This window comes from Kryptolebias marmoratus, linkage group LG17 (assembly GCF_001649575.2).
Source record: "Kryptolebias marmoratus isolate JLee-2015 linkage group LG17, ASM164957v2, whole genome shotgun sequence".
NCBI classification, from domain to species: domain Eukaryota; kingdom Metazoa; phylum Chordata; class Actinopteri; order Cyprinodontiformes; family Rivulidae; genus Kryptolebias; species Kryptolebias marmoratus.
The window spans coordinates 15,392,214-15,413,147 of NC_051446.1; the positions used below are offsets into that span (position 1 = coordinate 15,392,214).

The 20,934-nt window shown below is 36.7% G+C and overlaps 1 protein-coding gene across 2 annotated transcripts; it reads right to left on the reverse strand.

Annotated features, from left to right (window-relative positions):
- Window positions 1-651: 651 nt before the first annotated feature.
- Window positions 652-19,691, reverse strand: LOC108249115 (integrin alpha-M-like). 2 transcript variants are annotated; one of them, XM_037980959.1, is made up of 30 exons: window positions 19,522-19,690; window positions 18,328-18,430; window positions 18,066-18,163; window positions 17,594-17,664; window positions 17,185-17,299; window positions 16,841-16,968; window positions 14,946-15,088; window positions 14,528-14,678; window positions 14,127-14,277; window positions 12,371-12,589; window positions 11,983-12,119; window positions 11,721-11,867; window positions 11,466-11,628; window positions 5,464-5,522; window positions 5,208-5,341; window positions 4,877-5,019; window positions 4,641-4,795; window positions 4,396-4,518; window positions 4,142-4,215; window positions 3,426-3,567; window positions 3,245-3,343; window positions 3,071-3,150; window positions 2,783-2,869; window positions 2,614-2,683; window positions 2,401-2,499; window positions 2,212-2,292; window positions 2,000-2,110; window positions 1,731-1,844; window positions 1,540-1,650; window positions 652-1,457 (listed from the first exon to the last, which is right to left on the reverse strand). In XM_037980959.1, the coding sequence occupies exons 1-30, from the start codon at window positions 19,556-19,558 to the stop codon at window positions 1,341-1,343; spliced, it is 3,462 nt and encodes a 1,153-aa protein (XP_037836887.1). In that variant the 5' UTR covers window positions 19,559-19,690; the 3' UTR covers window positions 652-1,340. The 2 variants fall into 2 exon arrangements, 1 of the variants encoding a protein (XP_037836887.1); XR_005234343.1 differs by lacking the exons at window positions 652-1,457; window positions 1,540-1,650; window positions 1,731-1,844; window positions 2,000-2,110 and having other exon boundaries at window positions 2,250-2,292; window positions 2,614-2,703; window positions 19,522-19,691.
- Window positions 19,692-20,934: the final 1,243 nt, after the last annotated feature.

Genomic DNA, 20,934 nt, shown 5'->3' on the forward strand with positions numbered 1-20,934 from the left:
ATTTTTGGGGACTTTATAAGACGTGTCCACAATAAATGGCTGTTGAAACCAAGAACTGCGTTCAGCCTTGATTAAACTCGAGAGGAGTAACACTAAAACTGAGGTCCCCAACAGATACTTTGAGTACAACGCATTCTGTGAGACCTTTCCTTAAACCTCTGCAATAGCTGTTGGAGCCAACTCTGTTTGTCTGTTAGCAAATCTCATATCTCATGAACCACTGGATGCACTTCAATGAAAATCTCAAAAGGTAATGACAGTATTAGCTGAATGTCTACAACTTCATAACCTTTGGAGATGGTTGCCACAGCTGATGTTAGAAAATACAAAAAATGACTGGAGTCAAAATTTGGTGTGGCAGTCGCTGAAAGTCATTCACAAAACACATTAAAAGAAGTACAATGAAATAATTTCTATTAAAGTTGTACTTCAATAAATTCATTTTAAAAATGAAAATCTTTTATATTTTCTCCAATGCACCTGCAAATTTGTATCCTTACACCAGTATTACTTTACAAATACCTGTCATTCTACAGCATACATAACAATATTGATCACAAACATTTATCTAAAAACAATGAACTCTAAATCTAATCTTGTTTCTTATATTCTGATGAAGCTTAGATAGTGTTTAGTTTAATTGAAGGGAACTTCAGCTTTATATATTACCTTTATTTTAAATGCAAACAGGTTATTAGCATGCAAGCAGCTTTAAGCACCAAATATTGTTTCAAAGCTCTTACAGTACATTGTGTGGTGGCATTTATTGTACAATTTATTTTACAGTACTTTATTTTGACAACCATAAAAACCAAGTGGACAAATGAAAACATATTTGGAGAAATTCAAATACAGAAACATTTCAGTTCATACTAAAACGATGCTGCTCCATTCAGAATGTAAACTCAGAGTGTACAGTCAATTTTTAAAAAGCTAAATAAAAACTTGTGAAAGAAAACATGACATTTCTAGATAACATTAGCAGAAAATCAACATCACTCTTCATGTACTGTAATATGCAGAAGAATTACAATATCCTTTACCAGAAACTTCAGTATGAAAATGTAAAATGTAGTAGTCATTACAAATCAACAGAACATTCCATGAAAAGAAAAGTAATTTTTACCTGTTTTTTTTTTTTTCTTTTTTGTTTGCTGTTAACATCTTCTCCTTTAGGTTATGAAAGACAAAGGTAGCAATTTTGAAAACACACAACAGAAAAAAGAGAAACTGTGTGCTTATTATGTTTGTTTGCTTGCTTTAGTGGTAAATTGCAGTTAGCAGATGACTATTGTTACAAATGTTTTTGACTGATATAAAAAAAACAAGCTGTCAGGTGGTTAGAAAACAATTTTGTCCTCTAACCCTTTGTGGGTGTAGCTCCTTTTAGTCCTTGGATTATCTTCTTCTTTTATTTTATCAATCATTTCTTTGTATTTGCTCTTAAAAAAACCAGCCTGAGTGAAAAAGAAACAAGTATGATATAAAAGCATTGCAATCATGCATTAGTTTATTTACTTAAGGAACAGAGTGACTCACCTTATACAGGCCAGCAGTGAGTAGAGCAAGAAAGGCCAACCCTCCCAGAGATCCTCCTATGATCTCTTTGGTGAAATCTGGTTCAGGAAACACTTCCACCTCAGCCTCAATCTTAAAGACAAGGTGACATCATTTGGATCAGTTTCAAGTTTCTATGTTACATGAAAAAACAGCTTATAATATGCAATCACCTTGCGAACAGGAGCGGTATTATTAGAGGATGTAGAGAAGAAGATGAACTGATTTCTGTCGTATTCTAGACTGGCTGTACTGGTCAAGAGAAATTTGGCAGATGGAAGTCCAATCTGAAAGAAGAAAACAGAAAGCAAGCCTTTGTATTTTAGATCATCATAATTTTAAGATTTCACAAAAGCTGACTACACACGAACAATCCTGTAGTTTGTCATTTGTAGTCAGACTCAGGACCAGTTAGATTTAACATCAACTACATATCAGTTACCTGTTCAATCCATCCTGAGCTCAGGTTTGCAGTGATTGTATATGTTTTCTCCTCTAACCTTTCCATGAACCTGCTGCACCTGAACACTCCACACCTCGCTACAGAGCAGTCCTGTGGGAAACAAAGGCAAAGCAAACTGGTTCAATATAAAATACATTTAATTTCCTATCATATTTGTATATTCAAGAGGCCCACTGTAAAGGCATACTCACCACAATTTTAGTTTTTTTTATCTGAGCAACAAAATCTGTGACAACAGGTCCTTCATCTTTGTCTCTCTGGCAATCTGTAATCTGAAAATAAAGCTAATTTATGTTTCAGTTTACTTATTTGTCAGTTTATCACCTCTATCCCGCTGCTATGTATGAGCCTTTATAAGTAGTACAAGATTTGTAAAGTACCTGAAAACTGCTGACGTCCACCCAAATGTCTCTGTCACCAAGCTTCACAGGAACCTTGATCACCACAGTGAAATTCAATGCTCTGATATTATTTGTGACCTGGAAAAAAAATTAGAAGAAAAAAGAAAAAAAATGAGTATTAGTTTAAGGTTTGAATTCAAGGAAATGAAGCTGAAGGTAATCATGATACTACTGGAGAAAGTAATATTTTACCTTAATTAATTGCTGGAATGGTTTCTGTAGATTATTTTTTCCAAATGTGAAATTATTGTAGCTGAGGGAGCTGATGGGATGTAGTAAACACTGAATGAATAATTAGAAACACAGCTTAAAATATTACTTTAAAAAGAAGCTCTTTAGTCTGAGCTGAGAGAAAACTGACCTTTCCATTGTTATAAAAATACTGTACTTCACTTTAATCTCTTTCTTCTGGTAGAGTTTACTTTCTGGGGAGTGCTGCTGGTTCCCACTAAATAATGATTTGAAAAAAAAATCAAAAATCTGCACCATAGAGCAGTTCATGTGACAGATGAACAGTAATCAAAGTCTGTTTTTTTGTAAGGACATAAAAGGTCCAGGAATAGAGTTTAGTGTATAAATAAAAGAGCAAAATAAATGAAACACAATTCAGCAGTACAGGGTAAAAATAACATATATCGTCACTCAGTACCTGGTGGCATTTGCAGTGACAAAGATCCTTCTTTCAAGTTGTCTCCTAGGATTGAACCCATAGGAGACAATGAAAATAGCCTAAATTGAAACAAACAAAAGGGATCAGATGGCTTCCTCTTTTGCTGAACTGCCTGTGCAGCAGAAAAAAAGAAGCAGTGTAAAAAAAACTAACCCTTGAGTTGCTTTTGAAAATAGGTTTGTCAACAGTGCAGTCTGTCTTTCCTCTTGTTACTCCATCTTCACTGTCCAAGGAGTTGCACTCAATTCTTCCCTGCATGAAAAGTAAAAAAACATCTGTTAGACTTTCAGGAGCTCCTGATCAGAGATGAACTGAACCAGACTTGATGGCTTACATGCAGAGATGTAAACTTTCTGTAGGAGAGCCCAACAGGATATGTGAGAATGATGTGACTGTTGTAGGAGTCTTCCCCTCTGTTCTCCACTGAGACAGTCACATCCAGAAGCTCATCAATCCCAACTTTAACCTCTGAGGACCTGAAAGATAGACAAAAAGATTAACAAAGGTAACAAAGGTACTTAGGTCACTGCTGACGATACACCCTAATCTTCTTCCCAACGCTTGTCATCCTACAGAGTTTGGGACGGTCTAGGAGGACCCCTTTTTGCCAGCCCTTGTTTCTGACATTGAGGGGGCCACAAGCCAAATCTAGTCCTCATAGGGGTCATGGGCAACACCTCCAGTTTACATGGGGGTCATTGGGGATGCCTCTGCCAGATCCTGCACCTGATGACAAGATCAAACCACTTTTCCAAGTACTAATCTTTGAGGTAGACCTGTTTGTGGGTTTACTGCCGAGCGCCTCTTTGCACTTTTGTGTAAAATGTTGAAATGCCTGAACTGGCCCTGCTTCCTTATCGACCTGGCCTGCTTGCTTTCATACAGCTGTAACCAATAGCTTCTTTGTCATCTGAGTTTTTGCAAAACTAGCATCAAAGACATAAAAGAGGGTATAAAATAAACCTTTTACGCTAAAGTTTTGTGTCTACAGAAAATTAAAATGTTCATTACCAACATAAGAAAAGCTTTATTTTTGTATCTTCTTCCCACCTTGTAAAGTTGAAATCCACTTTCAGATTATCTGTACATTCCATGTCAGCACCACAGCTGATCTCAAACCCAATCTGTGAAAGGAAGTATGATCTTAAGCACAATGACATAGACAGAAACATTAAATTGTTTGGATTTATGATTCTTGGACATGATGTTGCATTGCAAAGCTCTTCAAATAAAACATCCATGAAAGGAATTATTTAAAGTAATTTAGTAGTTGCATAGATAAAGCATGTTGAAAGGTTATTCACAGGATAGTTTGTTGTTTGAGCCTTGTGGACAAGAACTGGTCTAAGATTTGTGCTGGATGGTAAACCGTTGAAGGTGAATCTGAGCTCATTCTCGAGTGGATTGAGAGCATCTTCTGGACAAGCCTGTAAGAGGATGGAAATACAAGTATTATCAGAGGGAAGCACAATGAGTGAAACCATTGCCTTTGTACCATGTGGAATCTCTCTAAGATACAACAAGTTATTTTGATGGTTTTAAACTTTACCTTGATAAAGAAATTCACACTTTTGCACATTTGTTCATTTAAGTCAACATCAACAGATCCAATTTGGTCTCTCTGATCCTTATCGATGTAAGCTCGGTTGTTTGTAGTCGAGCGAGTTGCATCCAGTGTTAAAGTGTAATTAATCTGTGCTCGAACTGAAACAGACGGGTTTTAGTTAAAAAACTAATATTCACACAAAGATACAAATGAATGAATGAAAAATGAAGCTAAGAAACCTGTATCTCTTCCAGACAGTCTTCTCATGGTGAAACAGATTGTAGCTGTGCCTGCTAGTGGTTTTGTGCAGTCTACATTTTGAGTTGGGATTTCCTTTAGGTTAAAAGACACAGTGGCCTCCACCGTCACTACAGGCCTGGATCTAGGGACACATTTGGGAGAGTTACATCAGCAGCATTTTGCTTTATAGGTGAATATACACCAAACTGTCAATTGGACAAAATATTTTGACAACATAAAATCTTATTATATTATATGATAAGGTTCAAAAATTGAAAAGGTAACAAATGTAAACTTACGAAAAACGGTATTAATCAGACTCTGACTTACCTGAGTAAGACAACTGTGCCCTTTGAACCCACGGCTAAATCAGGCAGTGTGTCACCGCTCTGATCGTAGGACCACTGACTGATTGACAAACCAAAGAACTTCAGCCCTGATTGGACTTCAGACGCAGCAATTCTCTGTGACATAGTAAATACCTAACTTAACCCCTGACATAAATTGGAAAGATTTAAGATGCTGTGGAAAAACATAAAACATAAGACAGTGACTGTATTTCTTTGTCAGTTTTGGGTTCACTCACTTGTGAGTAGGTAGGATCAATTTGTTCTCCTCCTTTGCTATGAAATATGTAGATAGAGCCTTGTCCATTATTCTCCAAAGGAGCTCCAATTGCTAAATCATTAAATCCATCTCTATTTAGATCAGGTAGAACAGCAAGAGAAGACCCAAACCTCCCTTTGTCTGATGGATCCCCTCGTAGTACTTTTTGTTGTGATGGAGAATCAAAGTGACACTCGACATTCTGGTGAAAATGTAAAAATTAGATTGCTTTTTAATTGTACAGAGTTTAGCACATAAATCTATGAACTGGCATAAAGTATAGCTGTCATTTACCAAACGAGTTAAGGTGCAAACATAAACTCGTCCCTCTCTGTCTTGGTCCATGTACATCGGTGCAGATATGAGGATCAGATCAGTGATGCTGTCAGAATTCACATCCATGGCACAAACTTCTGCCCCAAAATATGCACCAGTCTGAAACTGCAAAGGCAATAAAATATCAATAAAAAATATTGACATAGAGTGACACCACAGCTTCAAAAATATGTTTCTGGTTTTATGTTTTTTACCATTGATCTTAGTTAAAAAGCCCTACCTGCCGTTGATACGGGTCAATTTGTTGACTTAATCTTTCTCTGTAAACAGTCATAACAGCTCCTCTGTGTTTATATCTCGGAGCACCAAGAATTGTCAGTGTGCCAAATTCAGTTTCAGCCACAGCCATGGAATAACCTGAAATTTATTGGTCATATAGTAAGACATCTGTGAAAATATGTATTCTTTTCATGTGGACAAATGTTTTCTGTATTTTTTTCAAAGATTTTTGGTGCAAACTATTGTTACATTGTTAAACAGAATAAATATATTTTTGTAATTTTCTATTTAACACAACATTTTGAGGACTGCAAGCTTTAATTAGAATAGCAGTAGAGTAGATTGTAAACACAATCACACTTTAGTTTGTTTCATTAAAATATTCTCACCAAGATAACTGTCAGGCTCTATATCTGTCGGCTGATATGACCCTGTGTTTATGGCATTTGGACGCGAGTATTTCTTGTAGCCTCCTTTCCACTGGTTAGCACCAACAATAGCAATCTGAAGTCCCTGTGATGCAGATTGTTTTACCCCAGGTATGTAAGCTGCTCTGAACCCCTCTTGAGACATTTCCAGTTTCAGAGTCTCTCCACCGGTTTGAGATCCTGCGATGACAAAATAAATAAGTGGTTAAAGTAGTATCTCATTGTACTGTGACTAGTTGGAGACTAGTTGACAACTCAAAATTGTGAGAAAAAAAGCAGATTGTCTGTTGCAGCATTATTGAGTTCTGAGTGTTTTCACTAAGCGACCAGCAAGCCGTGTGACTGTGTTTTGAAGGACCAGTCTTTGAAAATTATGGCTTGTTTTTGTGTACACAGGTTTCAAAGCTGTATCTTGCTCATGCACATTATTTTGTTTCCCACCTCCACCCATATTGTACACACCTTGGCTGCCATCCCTACATACATTATTTCATCTGCTGGAGTACACTTTAGAAGTGAAGATCAGCAGATTTGGAACATTTTTCAAAATAATTATAATTTATCATTGACATGGTGTTACGGCCCTTGTAGGTCTGATCTTTTCTTGCAGGGTTTTGGAGACAGGCCTTCTGCAGGTGGTGCTGGTTGGCCTAGTTGCTGCTGCTGCTTTAAAGCTGCAGGCGTGCAGCTCCACGGGGAAGCTCTCCCTCTCCCTCCTCGGAGCTCCATTTGGTTGGGTTTGTATCTTGTGTTTGGTGTTGGTTGTTAGTTTGTTTAGGCTTTAGCTTATTTTGGTTTAATAATGGGTTTTGATTAATTTGATTTTGATTTCTCATTTTAGGTTTTTTTTTTCAGGTTCTATTTCTTTAGTATAACTTAGTAAATTATTATTTTGTTTAAGTAAGAAAATCCTGTGAGGTCTCCTTTTCAACTTACCCCACCAAACGCACCTGGTGGAACTAACACATGGTTTTTAGACCTGGACATGTTTTCTGTGAGAAGAGAGCTCCTGTGGAGGTGTCACAATTCAGCTCTAGAGCTGTATTTAAGGATTCAAGAATCTTTTACTCTAATATAAGCTCACATTTGTATGTTTGTTGTACAAAATTACATTTCATTACAGCCTGTACTCCTTTGCCCAGTCTTCTCTTTGAGAAAATTTAATTAATTGCATTGAGAAACCAGCTGACCAGATCCATGGTTTGCAATTCGGAGGATATGCAAAGAGATGCTCTGAAACAGAGAGCAAGCTTGGAAAATACTTTTATAGAGAGTTGGCACATCTGAAGATCGTGTCAACACACCCATAAATATATTCAGATGAGTTTGAGATGAGTTGGAAATGTCTGCTGTATTGAGAGCAAATCTATCACACAAATTTTTTTGACCATGTTCAAAACTCAAGTGACAGGATTACATGTTTTTGTAACTCACACAAGAAAACTGAGAATCACTGCATGTGTTGCAGGCCATTCTGGAGACTCACTCACGGATGCTATTCTAAAACTTATTACAGCCAATGAGATACTACCTTTAGGTTTTATAGTTTCTTACAGCCTTTTAAAACATGAGATTCATAGAGTTTCAGGGAAACAATATTTATTTANGAGTTGCTTTTGAAAATAGGTTTGTCAACAGTGCAGTCTGTCTTTCCTCTTGTTACTCCATCTTCACTGTCCAAGGAGTTGCACTCAATTCTTCCCTGCATGAAAAGACCAAACATCAGTAAGGCTTTCAGGAGCTCCTGATCAGAGATGAACTGAACCAGACTTGATGGCTTACATGCAGAGATGTAAACTTCCTGTAGGAGAGCCCAACAGGATATGTGAGAATGATGTGACTGTTGTAGGAGTTTTCCCCTCTGTTCTCCACTGAGACAGTCACATCCAGAAGCTCATCAATGCCAACTTTAACCTCTGAGGATCTGAAAGACAAACAACAAGATTCAAGACAGAAAAGTAAGATTACAACACTAAAAGCACTGTAAGGCTGAACATACAGTCAGCACAGAAAATACACTGAGCAGCTAGAAGAAAAATTTTATCATCTCAATACAGTATATGTGCAGTACGTCATCTCAGACTTCTCTGCACACTTTACAAGGTGTAGAACCAGGCAGCCGGAACTCAAACACAAGACTCAGGACAGGATCCAAATAGGTCTATTAAGAAAGGTTGGCACTGGATGAGCAAAATGTAAAAACTTTGTGCCATAACTTTTTATTCTCACTATTTGCTGCAGTCCTCTTACAATCAAAAGCTGTAGATGAATAAAAAGAGGATGCAGCAGTTTCCCTCTTCAAGTTGGTTCAAAAAACAGATTGCCTTTTGAAACACAGCTGTTGATTTCTTGTGTAAAAACAACAAACAATGTCAAAAAAATTTTGTAACTGATAAGCTGTTAAGTTTATTGTTTACCAAGCATTATCTTCAAATTTTTGGACATGCCCATATTTTTCAAGGTTTCACACCAAATTCTTTAAAAGTTCAACATTTCAAAAGGATTTTCTGCTGGTTGCAGTGCAAAGCACTGTAATGTATACAATACAAAAAAAATTGCCCATGTTAATTTTATACAAACACCATATTCACTTCAAAAATGTAATTCTAAAAAAGTAAACGGGATTACAGAAACTGCATTATTTTTGTAGTTTTCATCATTTGTTATATTTCTTTTCTCTTTTTAAAAAAATTGTTTGGTTAGTGTGTTCATTAGCACAGTAAAATTTTCTTATTTTCAGGACTTGTAACATTATTCTTGAACACTTAAAAACAACGATGTCAACTACAACCCAGTTTAAAGGTTGAGGATGTTTTTAAGTTGTTTTTAATCATGCACTTCAGTCAACTTTTTTCATCAAATACTTGGAAAACCTTCATAAATAATTCACAATAATTAAACTACAATCACTACTGTTTTTTATATATGACACATGTTCATTACTGGACTATATTTTTGCACTCATCAAGTTGTCAAAATGTAAATGTATTAATTAAAATGTTGAGACTGGTTAGGACCATCTGTGGCAGACAAAGGTAAAATCATCTGGACAGCCTTGTCACAGAAAAGGCTTTAATAATCTGAATAAGTGTGGGATATATGTGAATATATACGTATATAAATACAGTAATATTACATGCAAAAAAGCTGACCTATGCAGCTAATAGTAATGTTTTTTACAGCAGAACAAAATGTTCAGTTATCCCAACTGTGTAGTCAAATACATCATCCTTTAGTTTATTCAAAACTAACATCAAAGCAATAAAAATGAACACCAACTACACTTTCTATACAAACTTTTGTGCTCACAAACAGTTTATTGCACACATGTAAAAAGCTTAATTTTCAGTTTTTTTTTTCTCACCTTGTGAAATTGAAATCCACTTTCAGATTATCTGTACACACCATGTCAGCGCCACAGCTGATCTCAAACCCAATCTGTGGCAGAAAGTATAATGTTGAGCACATTTCAACAGAAGGAAACAGTGAAATTGTTTTCATTTAGGATCACTCTTGTACATGAATTTGCACTGCAGAGCTCATCAAATGCAACATTCATGAAATGAATTAATAAACTAAAAGAAATAAAACTGTGCAAAGAACATGTTGATTGGGTAATAAAGTATTTAAAAGTTACAGGATGTAAGGTTGTAGTTTGAGCCTTCTGGGCGAGAATTGGTCTAAGATTTGTGCTGGATGGTAAACCGTTGAAGGTGAATCTGAGCTCATTCTCAAGTGGATTGAGAGCATCTTCTGGACAAGTCTGTAAGAGGATGGAAATATTAAGAAAAAGTAGAACATTAAATGAAACCTGTCACGACGGGGCCTGAGCGTGGCAAACCCAAGACGCAGACTCATTTTTCAAAAAAAAACAAAAACTGATTTAATAAAACAACAAAACTAGAAAACAAAAAGCTGACGTGGCAGCAAAACAAACTCTAACAAAAATCCAGGCATTAACAGAGGCGGGACAAGGTAAGATGAAACAAGGCAAGGCAATACTAAGAGCGACAGGAACAAACATCTAACAAGCAACAACAACAATGATCCAGCGGGGTGGTGGAGAAAATGNACAGTGGCCTCCACCGTCACTATAGGCCTGGATCTAAAAAAGAATACATCTAGGAGAGTCACATCACCAGCATTTTGCTTTGCAATTAAAATTCAAACTAAATAATAAACTGAAGCCTTGTCAACTCAAAACCTTTTTATTGCATTTATACCATCTGCATATACTATATAACGTGGGACCAGAAGCCAGAAGTTGAAGAAGCCTAGTGGCTGGCTGCAGTACAATGTTTAAGTCCCACCCCTCCATGTAAACGAATGGCATTTTTTTTTTAATACGTATTAAAAAAGATAAATTTGAGCTCATTTTCAAGTGGACTGAAAGCATCTTCTGGACAAGGCTAAAATATGATTTTTTTTTTTTTGTCATGTAATGATTTTTGCTGATTCAAAAAGTTCTTACCTTGCTGTTGTGTGTTTAATTATGCAGTTTTAAAATACATTTTCTTTTTGGACATTTTGGCTTTAATTTTGGACAATGTCAGTCAATGGAATACATTTGAACATCTTTATTTATGTCAATGATGTGCACGTTAATGTTGAAAAATTAACAAGAAAAAAACAATAAAATGAAATTATAAAAGACAGCAACAATGCATGACCACATTCTGACTTACCTGAGTAAGACAACTGTGCCCTTTGAACCCACAGCTAAATCAGGCAGTGTGTCACCGCTCTGATCGTAGGACCACTGACTGATTGACAAACCAAAGAACTTCAGCCCTGATTGGACTTCAGACGCAGCAATTCTCTGTGAAATAGAAAATCAATCAAATCTAATCCTGACATGAAATGGAAACATTTAAGCTGCTGTGGAAAAACATAAAACATAAGATGGCTGATGTGTAAATCATTAATCTTTTAAAGTTTCTCACCTGTGAGTAGGTAGGGTCAATTCCTCCTGCTTTGCCATGAAATATGTAGATAGAGCCTTGTCCATTATTCTCCAAAGGAGCTCCAATTGCTAAATCATTAAATCCATCTCTATTTAGATCAGGTAGAACAGCAAGAGAAGACCCAAACCTCCCTTTGTCTGATGGATCCCCTCGTAGTACTTTTTGTTGTGATGGAGAATCAAAGTGACACTCGACATTCTGGTGAAAATGTAAAAATTAGATTGCTTTTTAATTGTACAGAGTTTAGCACATAAATCTATGAACTGGCATAAAGTATAGCTGTCATTTACCAAACGAGTTAAGGTGCAAACATAAACTCGTCCCTCTCTGTCTTGGTCCATGTACATCGGTGCAGATATGAGGATCAGATCAGTGATGCTGTCAGAATTCACATCCATGGCACAAACTTCTGCCCCAAAATATGCACCAGTCTGAAACTGCAAAGGCAATAAAATATCAATAAAAAATATTGACATAGAGTGACACCACAGCTTCAAAAATATGTTTCTGGTTTTATGTTTTTTACCATTGATCTTAGTTAAAAAGCCCTACCTGCCGTTGATACGGGTCAATTTGTTGACTTAATCTTTCTCTGTAAACAGTCATAACAGCTCCTCTGTGTTTATATCTCGGAGCACCAAGAATTGTCAGTGTGCCAAATTCAGTTTCAGCCACAGCCATGGAATAACCTGAAATTTATTGGTCATATAGTAAGACATCTGTGAAAATATGTATTCTTTTCATGTGGACAAATGTTTTCTGTATTTTTTTCAAAGATTTTTGGTGCAAACTATTGTTACATTGTTAAACAGAATAAATATATTTTTGTAATTTTCTATTTAACACAACATTTTGAGGACTGCAAGCTTTAATTAGAATAGCAGTAGAGTAGATTGTAAACACAATCACACTTTAGTTTGTTTCATTAAAATATTCTCACCAAGATAACTGTCAGGCTCTATATCTGTCGGCTGATATGACCCTGTGTTTATGGCATTTGGACGCGAGTATTTCTTGTAGCCTCCTTTCCACTGGTTAGCACCAACAATAGCAATCTGAAGTCCCTGTGATGCAGATTGTTTTACCCCAGGTATGTAAGCTGCTCTGAACCCCTCTTGAGACATTTCCAGTTTCAGAGTCTCTCCACCGGTTTGAGATCCTGCGATGACAAAATAAATAAGTGGTTAAAGTAGTATCTCATTGTACTGTGACTAGTTGGAGACTAGTTGACAACTCAAAATTGTGAGAAAAAAAGCAGATTGTCTGTTGCAGCATTATTGAGTTCTGAGTGTTTTCACTAAGCGACCAGCAAGCCGTGTGACTGTGTTTTGAAGGACCAGTCTTTGAAAATTATGGCTTGTTTTTGTGTACACAGGTTTCAAAGCTGTATCTTGCTCATGCACATTATTTTGTTTCCCACCTCCACCCATATTGTACACACCTTGGCTGCCATCCCTACATACATTATTTCATCTGCTGGAGTACACTTTAGAAGTGAAGATCAGCAGATTTGGAACATTTTTCAAAATAATTATAATTTATCATTGACATGGTGTTACGGCCCTTGTAGGTCTGATCTTTTCTTGCAGGGTTTTGGAGACAGGCCTTCTGCAGGTGGTGCTGGTTGGCCTAGTTGCTGCTGCTGCTTTAAAGCTGCAGGCGTGCAGCTCCACGGGGAAGCTCTCCCTCTCCCTCCTCGGAGCTCCATTTGGTTGGGTTTGTATCTTGTGTTTGGTGTTGGTTGTTAGTTTGTTTAGGCTTTAGCTTATTTTGGTTTAATAATGGGTTTTGATTAATTTGATTTTGATTTCTCATTTTAGGTTTTTTTTTTCAGGTTCTATTTCTTTAGTATAACTTAGTAAATTATTATTTTGTTTAAGTAAGAAAATCCTGTGAGGTCTCCTTTTCAACTTACCCCACCAAACGCACCTGGTGGAACTAACACATGGTTTTTAGACCTGGACATGTTTTCTGTGAGAAGAGAGCTCCTGTGGAGGTGTCACAATTCAGCTCTAGAGCTGTATTTAAGGATTCAAGAATCTTTTACTCTAATATAAGCTCACATTTGTATGTTTGTTGTACAAAATTACATTTCATTACAGCCTGTACTCCTTTGCCCAGTCTTCTCTTTGAGAAAATTTAATTAATTGCATTGAGAAACCAGCTGACCAGATCCATGGTTTGCAATTCGGAGGATATGCAAAGAGATGCTCTGAAACAGAGAGCAAGCTTGGAAAATACTTTTATAGAGAGTTGGCACATCTGAAGATCGTGTCAACACACCCATAAATATATTCAGATGAGTTTGAGATGAGTTGGAAATGTCTGCTGTATTGAGAGCAAATCTATCACACAAATTTTTTTGACCATGTTCAAAACTCAAGTGACAGGATTACATGTTTTTGTAACTCACACAAGAAAACTGAGAATCACTGCATGTGTTGCAGGCCATTCTGGAGACTCACTCACGGATGCTATTCTAAAACTTATTACAGCCAATGAGATACTACCTTTAGGTTTTATAGTTTCTTACAGCCTTTTAAAACATGAGATTCATAGAGTTTCAGGGAAACAATATTTATTTATTCTGATAAACATGCTGAATGTAGATTTAAAATACCATTATGAATCAAACTTCTAACTGGCTACTGTCCAGTGGGACTTTTAACTGAAAATGAACAAAAAAATATCTTTACCTTCAATAGAAAAAATTTTGTCCTGCAAGTTTTTCCGTATTTCGTCAAGGGCCTCAAAGTTCTCAACTTGAAACACAAATTGTTGAGGGGGACTGGATGCAATCTCATTGAGCTCCTGTTTTGCATCATATTTATGAAATGCGTTTCCCACCTATAGATGTAAAGAAATTGTTAATGAGAAGATATACTTTAGTAGTTTAGTTAAAAAAAAGAGTAATAACTGTTTATAGTTTAATACAGTCTCAGTTCATGTTCCTCACTTTGAGATAAACTGATATTCTTCACATATGTCACACATTTTAATATTATTTAGTCTATACAGACAGCATAACAATATTTTTCCCATTCACACACACACACACATATACATTGTGTCTGTGTTTTGTTACTGTATCACTTACCCCAATAGAAAATCGAAGAATTTTTTTCCTATCAGCTAATCGTACTGCTTCTGGTAAGTCATTGCGGTCATGAGATTGTCCGTCTGTAATAACTATTAAAATCTTTTTCACATTTGACCTGGACCCTCCATTTGGTGAGAAGACATCAGTCCTGTCCAAAGAAAGTTTTTTAACTTGAATATTTATTTTTGTACTTTACTTAATGCAGTTTTTAAATAAGTTTTTGTCTCTGGGTAAAAACATATATATATATATATATATATATATATATATATATAAATGAGGGTTTGCTTTAACCTCCCTCACACCTTCCTCAGAAAATATTTTTTTTAATTTTACAATATATTATATTTTTTACCAGTATGGAATAAAATTTACATGCAGTAATGTTATATATTATTGTCACAAATATACTTACACAACAGTTCTGATGGCTGAAGCTGTGTTTGTTCCTCCACCTAGTTGACCTATATTATCAATTCGACGTCCCCAGTCATTTGTGGGAAATGTTCTAAAGTCAAATTCAATTTTAGGAGACCATGAAAACTGGATGATGGCAAACTGCATGGAAAAGAAAGTAAAGTTATTGAAATCATGAAGTTGATATTTAAAATACAATTCAAGAGGATCTAAATGATTTTATGACATAGTACAAAACAATGTGTCACTTTAAAATTTTGCAACACCTTTTTATAAAGGTGCAAACCTATTGCTTTGCTCCACCACCTTTTGACTTAAGATCAACAATTAACACTATTAGCAATAAAACAAGTGTATGTAGTCTATGGATTCAGCATACAATAAGAAAGGGGCAACAAACAAGACCAATACCCTCTGGCAAGAGCACTGGTTCTCAAACTTTTTCTGTTGTGACTTTCTTTAGAGAAAGAAAAGAGAAAAAAAAGAGAGGTTAGGCTGTACCATGTTAGATCTGAAGAGACTAATTCCCATTTGAAAAGCATGATGTCAGAGCTGACAAAGAGGTAGAAACTGGGATCTAAAAAGACTCCTTCTGCAGGTGGCACGAGAATAATGGAATATGGGGGAAATTAAGGTCAGTTTTGGAAAACATGTAAAGCTTTAACATTGAACATCAAGAACTATCCACAATAGGAATACACCTGAAGATCAGGGAAAGCTACAGAGCAACCACAGCCAACCAATTGTGGATAGGATTTGGCTTTTCTTCTTCTTTTGTATCCACTTTAGCTGAAGTGGAGGAAACGTTCAAATTATGCCAAATAGGAACTGAGAGGTAATTTGCATCCAGGCTCCAAGCTCAGAAAAAATTATTGCATCACAGAGGTGAGAAAAAGATTGCTCAAACCAGCATCATATACCAAGACAATGCCCTATCCCTACTCTTTGTAGGTATTTGGTTGTGTCTGACTTCCTTGTGGCCTCATCATGGATCCCATTTGCCTGTGGGATTCCATCATATTTGTAGCTGTCCTGAACATCTGCAATGCTGCTTTTAGGTATTAGTTGCGATCACCTTGTCTCTCTTGGATAACATTTGACCACATTTATCCAGTTCAAGTGACATTCCAATGTTCTTTCTATATATTGTGGTGAGGTGGATCAGTGATTCAATATTTTGCTCATATTTGGCATACAGCTTGATGTCATCCATGTAGAGGAGGCTGCTGATGACTGCTCCACTTTGGAACCAGCATCTGTAGCCACTCTTTCCAATGATGTGGCTGAGGGGGTTCAGGCTCATGCAAAACAATAGTAAGGCAGGTGAATGGTAAGAACAAAGTCCAAGCTATCAGTGTGTATGCCCTGCCAGTTATCAGATACCTCTTTGGTGAAATAGCGTAGCTAAAGGAGGAGATAAAAGTCACTGATGTCAAAACAAGGAATCTCCTCATAATGCTCAGAGGGTTTCACCCAAGTTCAGCAGTCTGAGACTGTTCACCAAGAGAAAGGAGGGAGGCAGAGGGCTAGTGAGCATCAGACCCACTATACAGGATAAACAATTAAAACGCTGTTGAGTAAATGTCTGAGGCACCAGAAACCCAATTTGGAAGAGGAGGAACAAGTACGTAGAACTATCATGGAAAGATAAGTTCTTGCATGGAATGTACTACCAACAGATTGGCTGATATCAGGAAACCCTGTCATTGGCTAGAGAGCGCTGGATGGACGGACAGCACAGAGGCACTAATCATGGCAGCACAAGAACAATAGAGGCAGGGTCTACCACACCAGACAGGACCCAAGATGTAGACTGCGGACAGATGCCCCCGAGAGTCCAGAAGAAAATAGTGGACAAAGGGGCTGGGGTGGATGGATGGATGGATGGATTACCTTTGTACCTTTTCCTTGGAACGCATTGATTAGATTTTTCACAAAAGTCCTCATTTTATTAAAGTTTATTGAATTTACACTGCCTGATCCATCCAGCAGAAATGCAATGTCAGTTTGTGCAGGACACTCTGTTAAAGAGAAAGATGGTTAAAATAAAAATCAACATCTGATCTGTCTTCATCAGCTTTATTTAACCGAATTGGGTTGTTCTTGCAAGTGTAGTTTTTATGATGGAAAAAACAGTAAAATTAATGCTATAATAAAGTTTTTTTGTTATGTTTTGTTAGTTTTTATGTGAGTAGTGAAATACTGTAGTAACTCTGCTCTAATGTCATTGTGTTTACCTTCAATTGAAGATCCATAAGAACTTCCAAAGCTATTACCCTGATTTATCTCGATGCACAAACCATTGTACATGGTGATCGATTTGCAGACTTTAGGAACGGTTGGTCCGCATACCTGATAAAAATGATCAAGTTTTAGCAATATGTTCAATATTTTCATGCTCTTTTAGCATTAAGCCTATCAAATATAAATAAAGGCAATTGAACTTTTTTCATTTTTGAAACTATTTCACCTCTCACCCAGGAAGCTTTATCAAAAATGAGAGAAAGTTTAGCTGCCTTTAACTCATTTTGTTAGGATTACCATGTCCTGGATGATTGAGTCCACCTCAGTATTTTATTTCAGGATTACATTTTTAAGATGCAAGGCAACATTTTCAAGAATTATGTACTTCACCACCTATCTCACCAAAGTGTTCTGTGTTGTGGGATCACTTGTCATTGCCAAACCAAGGGACATGTTGACTGCAGCTTTTTGCTCTGTGGAAACATCCAGCATTTCTTTAAACACTCATTGAAGATTCAGGAAAGTTATACAGCATTTCATCACACACTGAATGCAAAATACATCTGGCTTCACCCTTTGCTTTATTTTAAAACCTTGAAAAAAGGGAAGTTGGGACAGGAGGAAGAGACTTCTTCATTTTCAGTTTTAACCATTAATTTACAAAGTCTGAGAAAAGTTTTGCAACCAGTCTTTCCCCCATATTAAAGATTTTAGCTGAATATCCTGTAAATAAAAATATTTGAAAAATCTGATGCATGTCAGGCCTGGTAATTGTAAAAAAAATGTAACAAATACTCTTTAGTATTAAAATGTATATAAGCTAAAACATTTAAAGACATTTTATCAACAAATTCGGTAAATACATGGTTCCTACCTGAAAGTGTCAGACTACTACAACCTGCAGTGGTGCACCTAAATATTTTCCCCCTTCGATCCTTTGAATACTGATCAAGTGGGGCACTGATTAGCAAGCTAAGAAAAGAAAACCATAAAAATCATGAAAACATTTTGAAATAGGAGCCTTTACTCCTTTCTGACTTTTTTTTCCAAAAACACACATTTCACAACATTTCAAGCTGATTTATAAAATTATATTAGTTGCTAATTAGCATTCAACACAAAAACATTTGACTCACTCTGATCGTCTCTGCACCACCTGGTAGCCAAAACCTGCAGCAGGTTCTCTGAGGAACTTCCAAGCCACAGGATCAACATTAAAACAAAGGTCAGCTTTAAACACTGAGGAATGAGAAAAAAAACACACAGTTGGTTGAATTTGAAGCAATATTATGATTACAACAAATCATAAAAATCTGATTTGTAATATAATGTTTACAACTGCCACAGTTTTGTAGGGTGAATTAAAATCTGCTGCTTTCTTTTTTAAAGCCACTAGAGGGCGATAAAGGCAAACCTTTTAATTTCATAGCACAGCAGCAACTATGTTTAAAAAACTATTTGTGGATTCAGTTTTCCACCTGTTAATGTTTAATACTTTTAATTATTTTGTCTTTCTATTGATATAAAAAACCTTCCATGGTCACAATACCAGTTATAAATATAACAGTGAGCTTTTGCCTGCTGTCACTTAAGTTGAGTATTAGCAATTCTTGTACGTTTCAAAGTGTCAAAATTTGTCTTAAATGTTTTTTATTAAACCTTAAGTCTGCATTTTAAAGGATTCTGTTACACTAAGACAAGTTTATTTCATGCTGCTGATTTTTTCACTGGCACACCCTCAGTTGAGCTACTGAAACTTTCTGACTTCTGCAAAACTGACTAAAAAAATTTCCACAGATCTTTATAACGATTAAGCTTTTTTCAGTGTTTTACAGTAAATGTAATAATATAATATTTCTTTACATGTATACTGCGTGTAAAGTCACCAGAGGAATGGTGAAAAGAACCATAAGTGGTTAAAATATCAGTATGGTGACCACAAAGTCAGCATTTGAAAGGTAAGTTCAAGACTAAAGAATAAAAAGTCTGTAGTCTTTCTGAACCATGCTATTAAAAATGCATGTACTGGACAAAAAACTTATAGTAATTTAGGATTTTACATTCAGTTTGAAATGTTATGTCTGGGACATTAGTGCCACAGTTTGACTAAAATGAACATCATTTGGTGGTTGAGATGCACACAGGGTAAATATAGCTTGAAAAAGTTTTTCCTGTCACAACTCAGCTCACTGTCAATAATAAATACTGTCATGCGTTGGGCAGGTTGCATGAACAAAGTTTGTACCTGCAGAAAAAGTGTTTAAAACTATCACATATGCATTAAACATGAATTGTTTTCAATAAAATGTAGAGGCACAATAATTTGTTACCTGACGAGAAAAGTGTCACAAAAATTATCCAGTCCATTGTGTTTGTCCCATCAAGTGTGCTATCTTCTCTGGTCAAATAAATTTACTAAGTTATTTGAAAACTGCAGGGGCCCACTACGTCTTCCACTTGAGCGTATCAGGGGACAAATCTTGAAGGAAGAATTCAAAAAGGAACTGGTCAAAGCTAATGCAGAAACACAGATGTAGGAGGAGTTACTACAGCAATACTTTCCACTTTGACACTAAACCTTTTATGGTCTTGTGACAAATGCATAAAAGGATGGAGCAAAAATAGTTGTTTCACTCTTGAATAAAGAGTGTTTCTGCGTTGTCTAAGGGCCAAACTGCTGACATACAGACATAACACAACAGCACATGGTTGATTAAATGGCTCTGTCTGCTCATATGTAGAGGGCATCATTGTGTGCTCAGACAGAAACATTCACCAAGCAGAATCTTCTCTTTTAAAAAATATTTGCAACTACACTTTAAAATCTGTGTACACTTAATTGAGGAAACTACCTACAGGTCGGAGTTTTCATAAAATTAGGCTATTTTTAACAGCTGCTGAACTGGTAATAATATGAGGAATTTTGAAAAGTTTTACTTTCCTTAAGAGAACAGTGTGCTTCCTGTTTTTCAGACACAGATATTTTACAATATAGTTTCCTGTCTCCCACCAGATGTGTCAAGAGACAATACCCAAAAACAGCAAAGTGTGAAAAAAAAAAAAAAAATTAGCTATTTGTCTCACTCACCATATATGGCTTGATCAAGACAGTTTTGGAAAAAAAAAAAAAAAAAAAAAAAATATATATATNCTGCCTTTGTATAATTTCATACTGTCTGTGAGTTTCAGAATGAGCTAATTTTGCAAATTCATTCTATATCTTATTACTTTATTTATAAAGTTGATTATTTTACAAAATTTTGTCAAAGGGAAAATACTGTCAATGTTCCGTGGAGGTGTCTGAGTTAGAAATTTTACCCTTTCCTGATGGGGTCAGGGCCAGCGTTGTTTGGGCCGTGCCCGGCCCTCGTTCAGGTTGATGGGCTGCTCTGCTACTTCAGAGGTTTGCGCAGTCTGCTCTTCTCTACCCCGGAATGAAGGGAACCACTTCCTGGGTCCAGGGGCGAGTTGCCTCCCTGCTGGTGGCTGGTGTCTCTGCCTGCCGATGCTTTGATGGCTCTCGGTGTCTGGGGCTGGGTGCTCGGGTATGTGCCGGCTCACCCTGGTGACTGTTTGATGGGGCCTGGGCGCCCTGGCTCTGTCGGGCCTCTGCTGAGGGCTGGTGTTCCCCTGGGGTTCGGGTCTCTGTGTCTGAGTCAGTTGCCAGTTGTGGAGCCTCATCACTGCGGCTGTCCCTGCGGGGGTGCTCCTGGGGCTCCGTACTTGGGGGGGGGGTCTCTGGA

Bases quoted from the DNA above. Each gene is read 5' to 3' on its own strand.
- LOC108249115 (XM_037980959.1), bottom strand. From the start codon at position 19,558: ATGGACTGGATAATTTTTGTGACACTTTTCTCGTCAG. The intron at 5,342-5,463 runs GTGAGTGAACCC...ACTATGTCACAG, and splicing joins TTGATCCTACCTACTCACAA to AGAATTGCTGCGTCTGAAGT. The intron at 4,216-4,395 runs GTGAATAACCTT...TTCCTTTCACAG, and splicing joins CTCAAACAACAAACTATCCT to ATTGGGTTTGAGATCAGCTG.